The sequence below is a fragment of the Drosophila sechellia genome, chromosome 2L (assembly GCF_004382195.2).
Source record: "Drosophila sechellia strain sech25 chromosome 2L, ASM438219v1, whole genome shotgun sequence".
In the NCBI taxonomy this organism is placed as follows: domain Eukaryota; kingdom Metazoa; phylum Arthropoda; class Insecta; order Diptera; family Drosophilidae; genus Drosophila; species Drosophila sechellia.
In genome coordinates this window covers 10,267,077-10,281,641 of record NC_045949.1, presented here as the reverse complement: position 1 = coordinate 10,281,641, position 14,565 = coordinate 10,267,077, and the positions used below count along the sequence as shown (strand labels likewise).

At 43.3% G+C, this 14,565-nt stretch overlaps 5 protein-coding genes across 7 annotated transcripts; 2 read left to right on the top strand and 3 right to left on the bottom strand.

Moving 5' to 3' along the window:
- Positions 1-101: 101 nt before the first annotated feature.
- Positions 102-1,903, top strand: LOC6612015. Its single transcript, XM_002036496.2, has one exon. It carries the CDS (start codon positions 442-444, stop codon positions 1,315-1,317), a length of 876 nt encoding a protein of 291 aa, XP_002036532.1. The 5' UTR covers positions 102-441; the 3' UTR covers positions 1,318-1,903.
- On the bottom strand, positions 1,343-2,947 carry LOC6612014 (alpha-ketoglutarate-dependent dioxygenase alkB homolog 6). Its single transcript, XM_002036495.2, has 2 exons — positions 2,814-2,947; positions 1,343-2,750 (listed from the first exon to the last, which is right to left on the bottom strand). The coding sequence occupies exons 1-2, from the start codon at positions 2,841-2,843 to the stop codon at positions 2,094-2,096; spliced, it is 687 nt and encodes a 228-aa protein (XP_002036531.1). The 5' UTR covers positions 2,844-2,947; the 3' UTR covers positions 1,343-2,093.
- Positions 2,948-3,180: 233 nt separating this feature from the next.
- LOC6612013 (conserved oligomeric Golgi complex subunit 4) lies at positions 3,181-6,260 on the top strand. The gene is made up of 8 exons (XM_002036494.2): positions 3,181-3,379; positions 3,437-4,173; positions 4,231-4,546; positions 4,598-4,728; positions 4,790-5,393; positions 5,454-5,639; positions 5,707-5,933; positions 5,992-6,260. The coding sequence occupies exons 1-8, from the start codon at positions 3,293-3,295 to the stop codon at positions 6,032-6,034; spliced, it is 2,331 nt and encodes a 776-aa protein (XP_002036530.1). The 5' UTR covers positions 3,181-3,292; the 3' UTR covers positions 6,035-6,260.
- On the bottom strand, positions 5,938-8,408 carry LOC6612012 (gamma-tubulin complex component 4 homolog). Its single transcript, XM_002036493.2, has 7 exons — positions 8,340-8,408; positions 7,834-8,282; positions 7,613-7,772; positions 7,046-7,552; positions 6,619-6,991; positions 6,293-6,566; positions 5,938-6,188 (listed from the first exon to the last, which is right to left on the bottom strand). Exons 1-7 carry the CDS (start codon positions 8,406-8,408, stop codon positions 6,050-6,052), a joined length of 1,971 nt encoding a protein of 656 aa, XP_002036529.1. The 3' UTR covers positions 5,938-6,049.
- A 356-nt stretch (positions 8,409-8,764) lies between these two features.
- Positions 8,765-14,316, bottom strand: LOC6612011 (RNA pseudouridylate synthase domain-containing protein 2). Of its 3 annotated transcripts, XM_002036492.2 has the most exons (10): positions 14,215-14,313; positions 13,806-14,081; positions 10,425-10,611; positions 10,139-10,361; positions 10,000-10,087; positions 9,726-9,946; positions 9,476-9,666; positions 9,153-9,424; positions 8,946-9,095; positions 8,765-8,888 (listed from the first exon to the last, which is right to left on the bottom strand). In XM_002036492.2, exons 1-10 carry the CDS (start codon positions 14,251-14,253, stop codon positions 8,814-8,816), a joined length of 1,722 nt encoding a protein of 573 aa, XP_002036528.2. In that variant the 5' UTR covers positions 14,254-14,313; the 3' UTR covers positions 8,765-8,813. The 3 variants fall into 3 exon arrangements, with proteins under 3 accessions (XP_002036528.2, XP_032583002.1, XP_032583003.1); XM_032727111.1 differs by lacking the exons at positions 10,425-10,611; positions 13,806-14,081; positions 14,215-14,313 and having other exon boundaries at positions 10,000-10,062; positions 10,139-10,231; XM_032727112.1 differs by lacking the exons at positions 8,765-8,888; positions 8,946-9,095; positions 9,153-9,424; positions 9,476-9,666 and having other exon boundaries at positions 9,854-9,946; positions 10,000-10,062; positions 14,215-14,316.
- Between the last annotated feature and the right edge of the window lie 249 nt (positions 14,317-14,565).

Sequence of the window (14,565 nt, the reverse complement as noted above, 5' to 3'; positions counted from 1 at the left end):
TGGTTAATGAGTATTTTTTGATATCAATATGTTGAAGAGAAGTTGCCTTACCAAATAAGCATAATAGGCATAAGTTCCCTATCGCAACCTTGATCTGAATTGAACCCATACAAAATTTCGGTCATTTCGTCATGAGTTCCCACAAAATGTGCGTTCGGCATTTGAGTATCTGCATCTGTGAATCTTTTTCAAATGCTGCTTCAAATCCAAACGTAAAATCCGTACGCATTCGTATGCGAATGCGATCAAAATGTATTGGCAGAGACCGAAATAAAGTGCACATGGCTCGCCGCCGATTGATAAAAGATAAAAATAAAGAGATCGGCCTCTCTTTATGCGGAATGTGCGCTCGCATTCGCCTGTAAATTCTCGAAGGGAACGCGTGCAATTCGGAGCATCGAAGCACCCAAGGTGATTACATAAAGCCAGAAAACCAGAACCATGCAGAAGGCCATCAAGAAGGAGCTCAGCTTCTCGCTGGACACGCTGGAGCGTTATAGAGCCAAGTACGGACGCAGTGCATCGCTGGACACAAACGGCACACCAATTGCACACACAGACGGCGAGCCGGCTGCTCCTGCGCCGCCACCGCCCTCGATATTCACAAAGTCCTTGTCGCCACCAAAGATGACCAAGCTGCAGGAGCTGCAGCAGAAGAAGGAGGCCTATTTGAGGGCCAAGGAGCACGAGCGGGAAATGGAGCAGCTGCAGCGCACAGAGAGAAGGTCCATCATAAATAGTTCGGATACGCCCAAACCCAAGACAGGCAGTCCACCGAGCACTTCGCCGACTCCCAATGCAAGTTCCTCGTCAACCGCTGCCGTGGCCACCAAGTCCTCCAGTCCAGCTGGCTACACCAACTGGTCGAATCACCATGCCACACTCTGCTCCCAGTCGTGGGTGGCCATCTCCGAGCTCATGTACTTCTGCGACAAGTATGAGTTCACCACGCTCAGCACTCGCGATCTGAGGACGCACCAGGAGATCGTGGCCGAGGTGAGAGCTCTGCTGTCCGGCAAGGCGCCCTTCGATCAGCGCACCCGCTTCCCGGGTAACATTCACGATCCGGAGAACCTGTGGGTTTGTATCGGTCGCTGTGCCAGCGTGGAGTACCATCTGCAGCGCATCATTAGCATCTTTCGCAAACCTCTCAATCAATTGACACCGGACAAACAGCGAACGGTGCGTCAGAACTTCCACCTGGCGGTCAGCGAACTTCGACTGGACATCTCGGCGAGGATTAGCGAGGTGCGGCTGTATGATCGCCTGGTCTTTGAGCGCGAGTTCCGACTGGAGTGGCAGGATGAGGAAGCCTAGTGGATTAAAGGGTTTAAAGGATGAGTTAGATGGACAATAACGTTTATTGGCAATTCTTCGCTCTTTTTTGCGGTGCGCGGTGGAAAAAACGGTTACAAAAATACACTTGGACACAGGAGGCCGGAGCATGGAGCACACGAATATGGTAGCCAGTGTGCTGGCTGCTCCATTCAACATACATATAAGTGGTATCTCGTCAACTGATCATCATTATGATTTCTTTGGCTGCAATTAATTTGCTTAGTAGTTAACGTAAGGAACATTTTGAATCAGAAAGATCTTGCATAAATTCTGTATAGATTAAACGAAGCATTGGGACAATCATAATCAAGATCAGTTGTCGCACATGCCCATATACAAAGTTAACCACATATTTCACAAATCTAGGCCATGGATTGCCTCCATCAAATGCTCGCACAACTAAATCTAAAGGCCGCCGGCGGTCAGGTGGAATCTGAGGATACAGTTTGAGCCTGTCCGCCGATTAAGCCAACTTATTGCTCCATAATACGTAATACAAACATTTATATATATGTACACAATGCTAGCGGTATAAATAAAGCACTTTTGTGTGGGCCAACATGGATTTGCTTGCGAACAAGTGTGCTGCTAGTGCGGAGTGCTTAAACATCTAGCGGAAGATTCAGGTTGCAGATTATCATAGTTCTTTCTGGATCCCAGGGATCTCTTCAGTGGGTTCGTTTAACGTGCAGCTAGTCAACATCTGTGTAATCTGTAATCTCTAATGCCAAACAACATCTAATGGCGGAATGAACCTAGCAGAACTTGAGCTTCATCTTGCTGGTCTTGGGCACGTTGCGGATGGTGAGGGAGATGCGTGAGGATCGGCGTACTAGGTGATCGCCGATCTTGTAGGTGTTCTCGCACAGATCGTAGTTGCAGATGCGATCGCAGAGCACATCCTCGCTGGTCTCGGAGATGGCGTGCAGATAGTCGCTGTACAGCGTGTCCTTGAGGATGAGCAGGCTGCGCGGTTCCAGGAGCAGCTTGAAGAGAACTTCACGGGTCGTCTGATCTCCAGCCTCTGCTTCAGTGGTGGTGTCCTCACGTTTGGCGAACTCCAGCACGGTGTGAGCACCCGTCGAAATGGTGGAGATGATGGGATGGAACAGTGGTCCATCTGTGTGCGGCAGAATTCCCTGACCCGGCAGATACTCGTTGACCAAAACATGATTGGCGTTTTGCGACTCGAACACCCCAAGATTGTTGACCTTGTCCACATAGGTCTGCAGCCACTCGGGAATCTCCTCGGCAATCATTCCGTTGGGATGCGGCACTCCGCCGTAGTTGACTAGCCGGCGGTTCAGCAGCTGCGTCCATCGAGGCTTCGGAGTGCGCTCGATGTGGCTCAGGATGCGCTGCTCCTCCTCGGAAGTGATGAAGTTCGGAATGTACATGACAGTCGGTGGGCACTGGAAAGGATAAGCAAGGATAACGAGGACTTCACTCGCGACACTTGGGTGAAATTAGCTTGCCTTGCGCACTTCAAAGCCCGTGAAATCCATGACTAGGCCTACGCTTATCTATCGGAATGCTACTCTAATGCTAATTCTACTTTAATTGCAAATCAATACTTTTGTTGGGCTTTGAATTCTGCATCAGCTGTTCGGAAAAACAAGGGTGCCCGTATATTCAATGACATATGGAGTAAATGTTATTTTTCTTTTAAGCTTTGAACGATTGTAATTTTAATTAAGAAAATATATTATTTGAGGATTAGTATTTAAAACATCATTTATTTTTAATGAAACTTTCAATCGTTTAAATGTCGTTGCCATCATGTAAAGCTATCGATATACCAAATTCCGATACATCTAACCCAGAGCCGCAAATTGCCATCGCTATTTCAAAGCAAAACAAATTTTCCAATCCACGTATCAGAACATTTATCCAATTGGAAAATAAGATCAATAAATAAAATAAAGATCCGGAAATCCGGACCGACGGCAGCAGAATGAGTGTTTTGGAACAGCTAGGTGCTCTAGACATCGGCACAAATGAGGAGGTGGACGAAACGCTGCAGCGGATTGCCGACGAAGAGGTGGAGTGCCAAGTCAATAAAACTCCGGTTGAGTCTCATGTGTTTCCTCCGTTTTAGGCAAAAGTTAACGAGAGACTGGAGTCCCTGCTGGCCAAACAATGTCAGATTGAGGCCAAAATGAGTGGCATTGGGCGATCCCTCAGTCTGCTACACACGGTGGACAGCGATTCCAACAAGCTGAACGACCAGATCGTAAACACTGCCCAGTTGGCCGAATCGGTGAGCGCCAAGGTGCGCCGGTTGGATTTGGCCAGGTGCCGTGCCTCCGAATGCCAACAACGGGTGCACGATCTCATTGACCTGCATCTGTGCAGCCAGGGCGTGGTGAAGGCCATCGGCGAGGAGGACTACGAGAAGAGCGCCACCCACATTGCCCGCTTCCTGGCGATGGATCAGCAACTGCTGCGACGCACCGCCGACGACGTTCAGGGCTCCATAACATCGGTTAGCGATGCGGTCAAGACGCTGGAGGATGCCACCGAAAAGACCCGAGTGCTGATTGCCAAGCGCTTCGATGAGGCGGTCAAAGCCGATGACTTGGCCTCTGTGGAAAGATTCTTTAAAATATTTCCTCTTGTGGGTTGCCATCGCACCGGAATCGAAAAGTTCTCGCTCTACATTTGCCAGAAGCTGGCAAACAAGGCGCAAAAGGAACTTAGGAACGCCCAGGACATAGCCAAGGCGGAATCACGCCTGCAACTGGCCTACGCAGATCGACTGACTGCTATTCTGGAAAACTTCGCAAGGGTGGTGGAAGTCAATCAGCCGATAATCGAAGCCTTTTACGGACAAGCGTAGGTAGCTTAGTTATGGTAAAACGGTATCTCTTAAAATATGTAATTCTCCCGCAGTTCATCATCTCTCATCGACATGGTGTCCATACTGCAGCACGAATGCGATACGGAGGTGAAGAATCTTCTAATGGAGTTCAACAAGAACCGACAGATTCAGTACCGCAGCAAGCAAGTAAATGAATCCACTCAGCGGTCGGCCGGCGGCGGAAATCTCGGGAGCAACAGCATCCAGGCACTGGGTCATTATAGGAAACCATCTGGCGGCTCGGTTGACAAGCTAAATCCCAAGGAAATCGATGCCATTATAGCTGAAATAACCGTCATGCACGCCAGGGTCGAGTTGTACTTCCGATTTATGCGACGTCGCTTACAGGCAAGGATAAAAGGCTCTCACAAAATGGTTAGATAACTATTAGTATTGCAGGTTCATGTGGAGACGTGTGTGCCTGAAAAGGAGCAGTTGGATATAATGGAACGCTATGAGAAGATCATGAAGAACTCCGATCTGCGCCGCCAAATGCAGGAAATTCTGAGCACATACTTGCTGCTGGAAAGGTAAAATTAGGAAATTACTTTAAGCTGCTTAACTGTTTGTAATTGTTAATATATTTTTTAGATATTTCATGGAGGAGAGCGTGCTGAAGGCCATCGGCTTGGACACCTATGAGTCTGGGCAGCAGTGTTCGTCCATGGTGGACGATGTGTTCTTCATTCTTCGCAAATCCATTCGCAGGGCCCTGACTACCCAGTCGATAAACGGAACCTGTGCTGTGATCAACAACGTGGCTGCCTGCCTGGATGGTGATTTTGTGAGCGCACTTAAGGCGCCCTTGAAAAGCGGCTATCCATCGGGCTACATCGACTTGGCCCAGGCGTACAATGCTATCCAAACGACGCTGCAGCAGGGAAAACTACATTCCAGTGATGCCGATCGAGGTCGAGCCAATTTCCTGGTCCAGCTGAACAACGCCGACATATCGACGGAGTATATTGAGACCTTGTGTCAGACGATGGAACAGGAAATTGCTGGCACATTTCCACAAACGACGCCGGTGGAACGTCAAATGCTGGACAGTTGCCTCACGGAACTTAAAGCTGTGCGGGACGCGTTGAAAGCCACCGTTGATTTTGGAATGCAGCAGCTGCGATCCAGTGTCATTAAGCCACGTCTCAATCCCTGGATCAATCAGTTCCTGAACTACAGTCACAATTTGAATGAGGTAAGTATCTGTATGGACTAAAATATCTGTATGAGAACGTAATGTAATCTATTGTTATAGGAGGAACTTGCTGCTTACGAAGCTGGGGAGACATTTGTCCAGTTTTTCATAGTGCAATTGGATGGACTCCTCAACTCTTTTAAGAACTCGTTGAGTCCGCGCAACTATGATGCACTCGTTAGCATTTTGGCGACCGAAGTGACTATTCAATTGGAACGGGCTATTAAGAAAATCAGCTTTAATAGAGTATGTATCTAAACAGGTCAAATTTACCAGGTGGAATAATATTAATAGATTATGTTCAATTCAAAAGCTCGGCGGTCTGGTGCTTGATCAGGAAGTTCGTGCCTTGGGCAGTTATCTAACAGGAGCCACATCGTGGTCGGTTCGGGACAAGATGACTCGTATCTCCCAAATAGCTACGCTCCTCAATCTGGACAAGATTACGGAGCTATCGGAGTACTGGAATCCGGAGAATAACAAAGAGATGTCAACTTGGCATCTCACACCCAACGAAGTTCGCACATTTTTAACGTTAAGGTAATTAAAATATAACATTTTCTTTCATTTTATTGATCGTACGATTGTGTTTTTTCAGAAATGACTTTCGTATAGAAGACATTAAGCGGCTACAACTTTAGGCAAAAACATTGTATTCATGCGGACGTATTATGACTGGCACTGAACCAACAATTGAAATCCAAACGCAAAAGCAGCTGCGAAAGCGGACCCAAGCAAGATGCTGATTTTACATCGACTAATAGTTGGATAAGGCTCGCAATTTGAACACCAAAACTATAAAAAAACAAAGTTTTATTATTATAATAACCCACGATAATTGATAAAGTAAAATAACGATTGACATAACTCGCTTACTTATCCAAAATGTAAAGACATACCTTTCATTAAGTTGATCGACTTCATCCTCCAAGTCATCAGACGGATCTTTCGTTTGGGTCATATGCGTAAACTTCTCACATATGCCAAGGAGTTTAAGAAGGGTTCCATAAATGGGATTTCGATTTTGGCTCCCGGTGACATTCAATTGGTTCTCTGATTCGTTAAGCAGGAAGCAATGGGAAAGAACATTTGCCAGAAATACAGTGTGAGCCCTTTGTATAACTTCGAAATCACTTTTGCTCTTGATCACATTCATCAAAATTCCAAATTGATCTGTAACAAAATGTGAGCTAGTTTCGATCAATTTCGTATTACAAAAACTTACTTTCCAGCACATCAACTTGAATGTAATACTGCATGTTGTTCAGAAAGAACATTAGATAGTTGCGAAGAGTTATGATTTTGTTATTTGAAGGCGCATCCTTCGCAACCTTCGCCCTCCAAGTCTGCTTGGCCCAGACCCTTTGTATTTCGTATTGATATGTTCGAATGATCAGTAAAAATCGGAATATATTGTTGTACCGCTCGATCGTTGTTGGGGAGAACAAAAGATTCAATGGCCACTCATACTCATACTTCAAACTGAGGCCTTGCAGAAAATTAAAGTCGGAGTTATCGTCTGGTTCAGCAGTGCTTCTCTGGCAGATCAGTGAAAACTTTTCCAAGTCATCTGAGATTCCCGTGATAGTAGCTGCCAGCTGATTATGAGTTAAAAATGTAAATCTAGAACATTATAAGCATAATAATTGTACCTCAAATGATCTAGTGACGTTTTTAAAACGTTCTTCACGATAAGTTTCCATGGTACCGACCATTTGGGAACAGAACTCCAAGTAGAACTCTCCCCTGCCCAGCAAAAAGAAGTCCTTAATCAGTCCCATTTGCCGCTCCAGATCCACTTCGTTCACAGCGATCTCCGACAGCCGGCCGCTAACGTAATTCTTGATATCGTTAATAACCTTCTCGAGGCGAAACACATTGATGGTGTCCTCGTTGCTCAGATCAACGACCATTTTGAAGAACTCGGACTCCCTGCCGCTCCACAGCTCATAGATATCATCCGAATCCAACTCAGCCAGTTTTGCCGCCAGTGGGTTGGTTTTGTTTTTAACTTTTACGTTGCGCCCCATTTTGAAGACCAGCACTGTTTGTCCCACGAACAGAACTTTTTCGGCTAAAACGATGGAGAGAAATCCTGGCAGCTGAGACATATTCACCTCGTATTGCCATATGTAATCCTCGGGGGTTTTCTCTGCGCTCTGGATATAGAAATGTTATTTATAAAATAGGGTTAGGATAATCATTTGTTAAGTTGTTACCAGAAGTGTGCAAGTGGCTGATTTGCTGAATGAGCCACCATCAACTGCATCCGTTGGGTTGAACTTAATAAAAAATTCCGAGTGGACATCGTCGATCACTCCAAACAACAGCCAGTGAGCCAGGCTGGAGAAAAATGCATTCTTAACAGGCTTCATAATTCTGCATAATGAAGAGCATTTGTATTATGGAAATATGGCTTTGGGTGTTGGCTATCACTTGCATCTTGATTGCTTTTTCCAGTTGAATGTCGCCGTGCTCGCACTGCTGATGTAGATTGTGGAGCAAGACGCATCCTCGCAGTTTCAGCACACGGATCTCTGTGATTAGATTACGCATGAACACCAGAAGGGGAAACATGGCGTACAGGGCATTGTAGACATATGAGAGCGAGTTGCGCTCGTTACCCAAACAATACTTTTCCAGACGGTCGATCTCCGCGTAGTAATCCTCCAGAGCAATTTCAATGCCCTTGGCCAAATTGAGCATGTAGTAACCATGTAAACGATGCAGGCTTCCATTTATACCTGGAAGTTCGTCAGGTGTGTCGGACTTCCTTCCCGATGAATTGGTAAACTGCTCAACTTCTTGGTAAACCTTAATGATTTTTATAATGTCCATAAATATCTCCCGCTCGCAAGGATGTATGAACTGGTCAATGACTGTGGTTTCCTAGAAAGTTCGCTTGTAAGGCTTTCGAAATTTTTTATTTCCAACGATTTTACTTACGTTGAATGCCTTTATGCCCAGCTGTTCCGGATTGTGGCTCCGGCAAGCTAATAACAAATCGTGTATCATTGTTTTGCTGCTTTAATTCGGTATTTGTATTTTATTTGCGCCAGATGTCCGACAGAGATGACACATATCCTGCCCCGTCCGTTATCGATAAGAACCAACTAATCGATAGAATTAGGGGCATTCCCTTCCCGCCAACTGATTTTGGTTTTAAATTTTAAAAATTTGCAAAACAAGTTCCTTGAAAATAAATTTTTGTATTTTTTATCTTAACTGAAGATACATATTTAGTGATAGCATATGGCATATGGGAAACAAAAGTGCTCCAGTCCGTTTGCCCCTCAAAATGATTAAGTAATTCGCAAAGTAATGGCAATTAAATCATTGCTAGAATGGAGATAAAATGGAAACACAATTTGTTATACTCTGTAAAAATAGATCTTTTTACTAAAGCGTCATGTTTGCCATTTACACTTGGTCGTAATCAATATTGGAATTACACGCCCAGTCCGGCAGTTCGGTTTCGTACTCCCAACCAACTCCCTGAAAATAAAATTTAATTTTAAATTAATTCGTTAAAAGGCAGAGTTCGCAACTGACCTTATATTTCCATGCATGCAAGTACATTATGAGATCCTTTGTGCCAGGGTCTCTGTAGTTTAACTTGCATTCAGAACATTGCGGATCCGAAGTTGCCTTCTTGGAATCAAAAGACCTGTCTGGCTCTTCATAGCACGTTTGGGTGGCAATCTGTGCAGTAGCTTATAAGCATTGTATTCTCCAGTACAAATATTTTCAGTTACTTACTTCGTTACTTGGTTCAAGGTTTTGCGTAATCACAGGCTTTTCCGTCTCACTATTAATAGGGTTTTCTACTACTGAAGTACTCGCTGCTGCGTCTTTTATTTCCCCTGATACGATTTGATCTTCTTCCAAACCCAACCAGGTTTCTGCATTATGAATGCTAATTAGGTTACTGATCAACTGCTCCTCGCTTATTCCACCGATATCTCCTCCTCTTCCTTTCAATGGACCGAAAACCTCATGGTTGTACAAGGGATCATTTGAAATGGGATAACCTGTGGAATACGAGTGTTATAATTGCATGGAGTTAACTTGTTATGACTTACCCAAGTATTGTAAATGCACTCGTATTTGGTGCATTCGTCCTGTAAGTGGTTTGCACAAAACAATACTGTCACTGCCCACTTCGCCGATTCTTTTAAATGTGGTCTTACAGTCCTTGCCCTTCGGTGAAACCTTACAAACACCAATTTTGTAGCTCACGACGTCAATTTTCTCATTGCATTCAACTATGCCACTACGAAAGATATAAAAAATGAACATAAATATAAAAGATTAGATGCATTTTGGACTTACTCTGGAAAGCGTCCCTCAACGCGGCAAACGTATTCCTTTTGCACTTGTCGAGTTCGGATTTGCAGCTCCAGTTCGCGGGCTTTTTCAGCAGTCCGTCCAAACAAAAGCAGACCAGAAGTGAGACGATCCAATCTGTGGATGGTTCGCAGGTTCTTCAGATTATGCTCCTTGGCCAGGATGAAAACCACCGTGTTGTGTCTATATCTTCCACAAGGATGTACCTACAACATACGATTGTTATTGAACAAAATTCCTTCTGAATTAGTATACCTACGGGTATCGATGCCGGCTTATTCACAACCACAATATCCTTGTCCATGTATACAATCTTGATGGGCTGTGAAGTAACAGGGACTTCGTGTCTAGAATGCAAATGTGTGCATATTCAAATGAGATTTCCTACTGATGCTTACCTATGCACCACATTGGCCAGCAGATCATTGTGCTTGATTCTATAGTCCTTGGGCACTTTCTCAGAGTTAACAGTCAATTTTCCTGCTTCCAGGCTGCGCTCATATTCCTCGGGCGGAGCGGCTCGGAATTCGCGGACAAATACATCCAGAATTTTCTCATCAACCCAACGTCCTTTGGCGAACGTGGTGAATGTGAAAAAATAGGGATACACCTTTCGCAGACCTAGAGATTGCAATTTTATTATAGAACATCTTCCAAGTTATTTTATCAAGATGTTGGCCATACCATTCTCAAAATAATACGATGTTTCGTCGTATCTTTCATCGCTGAATCCAGGACGCTTGGTTTTTAGCCCATTGGCATCTAATTTTACTTTTTTCACATAGCCTTCGTCATCTGTGCTGCTAGCTTTTCGCTTTTCCGGCAGAACTTCTTTTGATTGCGTTTCAGACTTTGCCTCTGATATGGAAATCTGTAGGATAGAAAAAATCGGATAGTAATCAGCTTTATTTTCTATATATGTGATTGCCAAAATATATATAAATGATTTAAGGAAGTTCATTTCAAGATGCAGAAAATACGAAAGCCTACCGTGCCAAAGTCATCATATATGTATGCTTATCAGCTTTTAACACATTGGAGCCTTTTTTCCGGTGTTTGTGTGCAAACAATTCCTCGTTTTCTTTCTGCAGCCTAAGCATAATTTTCAGACAGACTGTTTGGTTTTTCCTTGTTGCACACGAAAAGGAAAACACAAAAACTACAAAATTGGCTTCGAACCAGCAGTATTTTGTTAATTACTGGTCTACCAGGCAATATGTTCTAGCCAGGAAGCAAACATGGACAAAAGTCCATAATAAAACAGGTAGGAGGTGCCATGTCGCTCGAGTTGTTTTAGGGTTATGCTAAGTTTAAAACTATAAAATACAAACAAGACTAGAGGAGCTAACGCCCTTGGGTACTGCTTCTTGGTACACCCTATTTTCATCCGGATCATCGTCTTGGAACTTATCCAACTGGCTCATATTTCTGGGGTCACTTCTTATCGGCCCACATGCTCTTGATGGCACATTTCCAATCCGTCCACACCTGTGAGCATAATTATCATACGAATTGGATATCCTCGGCGGCTGGAGTTCCCACTTGCCGCCAATCCGCATTCGATTTTTATTGCGTTTTTTTGTAAACAAGCCCACGCTTCTTCTTCTTCACATTCACCTACATTGATAACACAACATTGTCACGGCATTGCCAGACCAATTCAATGTGGGCAACACAAATTTTCGGTTTGATTTGGCGCCTCGCAGATTTCTCAAGAGATTCGATTGTGCCATCTCTAAGGGTTTTTATTCACTTTATGGTCTTAATTAATATATACTACACAGTAATTACATATGTATGCAATACCTTTAATTTGTATTTATTTCCCTGTTTTTTTTTTTTTTGTACTTGGCTATTAAAGTATACTTTTGATTGTTCCCAGTCAATATGTCACCATTATTATGTCACAAAAAGAAGCTAAAATCATTAAGAATCGTAAAATATAATTAACAAAGGGGATACAAGCCTATCTTAATTATTATTCTACAAAATGAGGTTGATATGGCGAAATACCACTTTTGCATAAATAAAATAAATATTGAGTCCGTGCAAAAAGCCCAACAAGAGTTTGTAAATTGGCAAGATTTAGGAATATTTGATATGTTCGAATCACACGGCTTGTTTTCTTAACAACCACTTTTCTATACATCTATAACTTAGTTAATTGCGCAAAGTGTGCCTGATCCGCAAAGCCACTTAGTCCACAGGCAGCCGTTCTTCCCTTTTAATACCTCAGTTTGATGGCGCAAGCCAGTGTCAGTGGAATGGAAAATGGAAAAGGACTGCAGGCGACCAAGTCTTAGAGGGATTTTCCTCGTCCTGCTAACCAGTAACCACCATCGGCCCTTCGCCAACCGCGGCGGTTTTCGTAATGTGTGTTTACATGGTATTGTAAGAATTATAAAAACGACTGGCCCAAAAGGCGCATCGCGGAAACAATGAGGACCGCACTTAGGATACCCACCCGCCCGTAAGCACGAGGCACTGACACTAATAATTGCGGAAACATCACGACCAACAGACCAACTTGACAAAAGTAGCTCGTTAGGCAGCCACCGCGCGAGATGCCGGGACACTAGAAGCCCACTGAAACCCCACCCAAAAAGAACTAATTATGACAAATCCGTGGTAAAATATCTACGAAGGCAAGTGAAACGTGTCCGTCCAGTTGGTCCCCACACATAACTTAACTCCTTCCAGACGACATCCTCGAGCTATTTCCCTAAATATAATAATATATATGCGTTTGTATACACCCGCTTTTTAGATTATTGATTAGTTTAATTAGCGAGAGAGAATTAGGATTGGGTATGGCCCTTTAAGTGTACACTTTGGCTAAATATTTAAGGCCATTTGACACTGTCACGTACGTTGAGGTGGTAGAACCAGCAAACAAAAAGCCACGAAACTTGCCAGCCTGTACCGGTTTTGTGGGCCATTAAGGGTTTTGTCTAAAATCTGGTTTTTGTTGCACATCTTAGCAGAGCCCTAAATTTTTAAGAATCTACTGACGCCTAGGGGTGGCTTTAAATTTCTATGGCGGCCAGAACGTTGACTCTTTCACTGCAGGCACTGCAGTCTCGTTTATTGGGGCATTTGTGACTCAAAGTCTCGTAAAAGTGGCTTAAATCTCCAGGTGCCTGGGCAGCAGCAACTCCTCCTGGCTCCACCGCATGTTTATATCCAATTTTATGACTCTCGAAACTTTAAGGTAATAGAATAAAACTGAAATAAACCCATATCTTGCACTCACATGTGTGGGAGTCACGCAATGCTGTTTGAGCTTTCTTTCGTTATTGTTATTAATTAGTTTAAAACTTACTTCGAGGCTTCAAAACTACATTTTCTGAAGAATAAATACAAACCAACACTTTAAGTTTCAATCAAAAACCTATTTTGTCTCTAGTTTATTACGTCAATTTAGATTTAAACTACTACAGTATGAATGAGCTTAGATATGAAGTTCATTACAACAATTGAAATTACCCCTAATTAATTGTTTAAATTAATGCAGCAAATTGCATTTGCTACTCCCTGATTAGCTTTTTAATTAAGTTTTAAGTGCGCGATTGGAGCTGCTGCATTGAAATTTCCCTCGACACCAATAATACTGCATAAGTGAGAGGACAGGAATCCGAATCCACACAATTTGCGAGCAGACCCGACTAAATTGTTTTGGGCATTCGATTCCCCCAAGATAAATATGCTCTTTTACTAGCTGCGAATCGGTCAAAGTTGGAGAAGTGGTCGCCAGCCGCGGATTCCTCGCTATAAAGCGGCTAAATAAATGGGAATTAATAATGGAGGGGGACACGACAGGGTAAACAAATATGCATTCAAGTGCATGAACAAAATGACATTTAATTGAGTTCAGTTTCATTTTACACATAAATATATATATATATTTCTAACATTTCTGTTTTGTTTTCTTTTGTATAAATACACAAGATATACTCAGATCATATGATCGGCTCAAAAATATGATATAAAATACGAATAGTAACCGGATTATATACCTACAATACCTACTTAATAGAAGGTCTTATCAATTCTATCACTACTCACCGGTGGATCTTTGCTTTCAGCTGGACTCCCATCCTGGTCGTCTGGAAACCACACGCATTTTGGGTTATCTTCCCGATCGTGGAGATTGACACCCGAAGTGGGATTTGTGGACAGCATGTGGCGGTGCAGGAATATGTTCTCCACGTCCACGGATGAGGCATCTCCATGCTGGGTTTGCGCATTCCTCAGTAGTTTGGGACTCTGCATTGTTGACAACCACGAGAATTGTTTATTGTTTTTGATTTGCGGCCGATTCACTAGAATATCTAAGCAACGCTACAATAGTAACAACAAGTTAGTCAACACGTGCGCAGACTGTAGCTTAAAACACAAGAACACTCTGCTCTATGCGATGTTTTAATTAAATGAGTTAAATGATACTTTAATTCATAACACAAACAGCACTTGCCAAACGAAAAACGCCTCTAAATTGCCGCAAAAACCGCATGAAAATTACGTTTTTATGCCGAAAGCAAGCAAAACCAAAACATTGCCTATCGATAAGCGCGCGAACCACTGATTCGCGCCAATTGAACTTCATTAGGGGTATTTGCACGGAACGTACTGGTGTTTCAAAACCACTCGAAACCGTTTTCGAAATGCTTACGTTGAACCTTGCGTGAAAGACAAATAAAGATATAAACTGGCACATAAAATAACGATACCCTTCTATCAAAAATGTGGCAACCCTGGGATAGGGCTGATTTTTTAAATTTATTAAAGAAGCTATTTAAACCCCTCGACATTGATGTTAATCTTT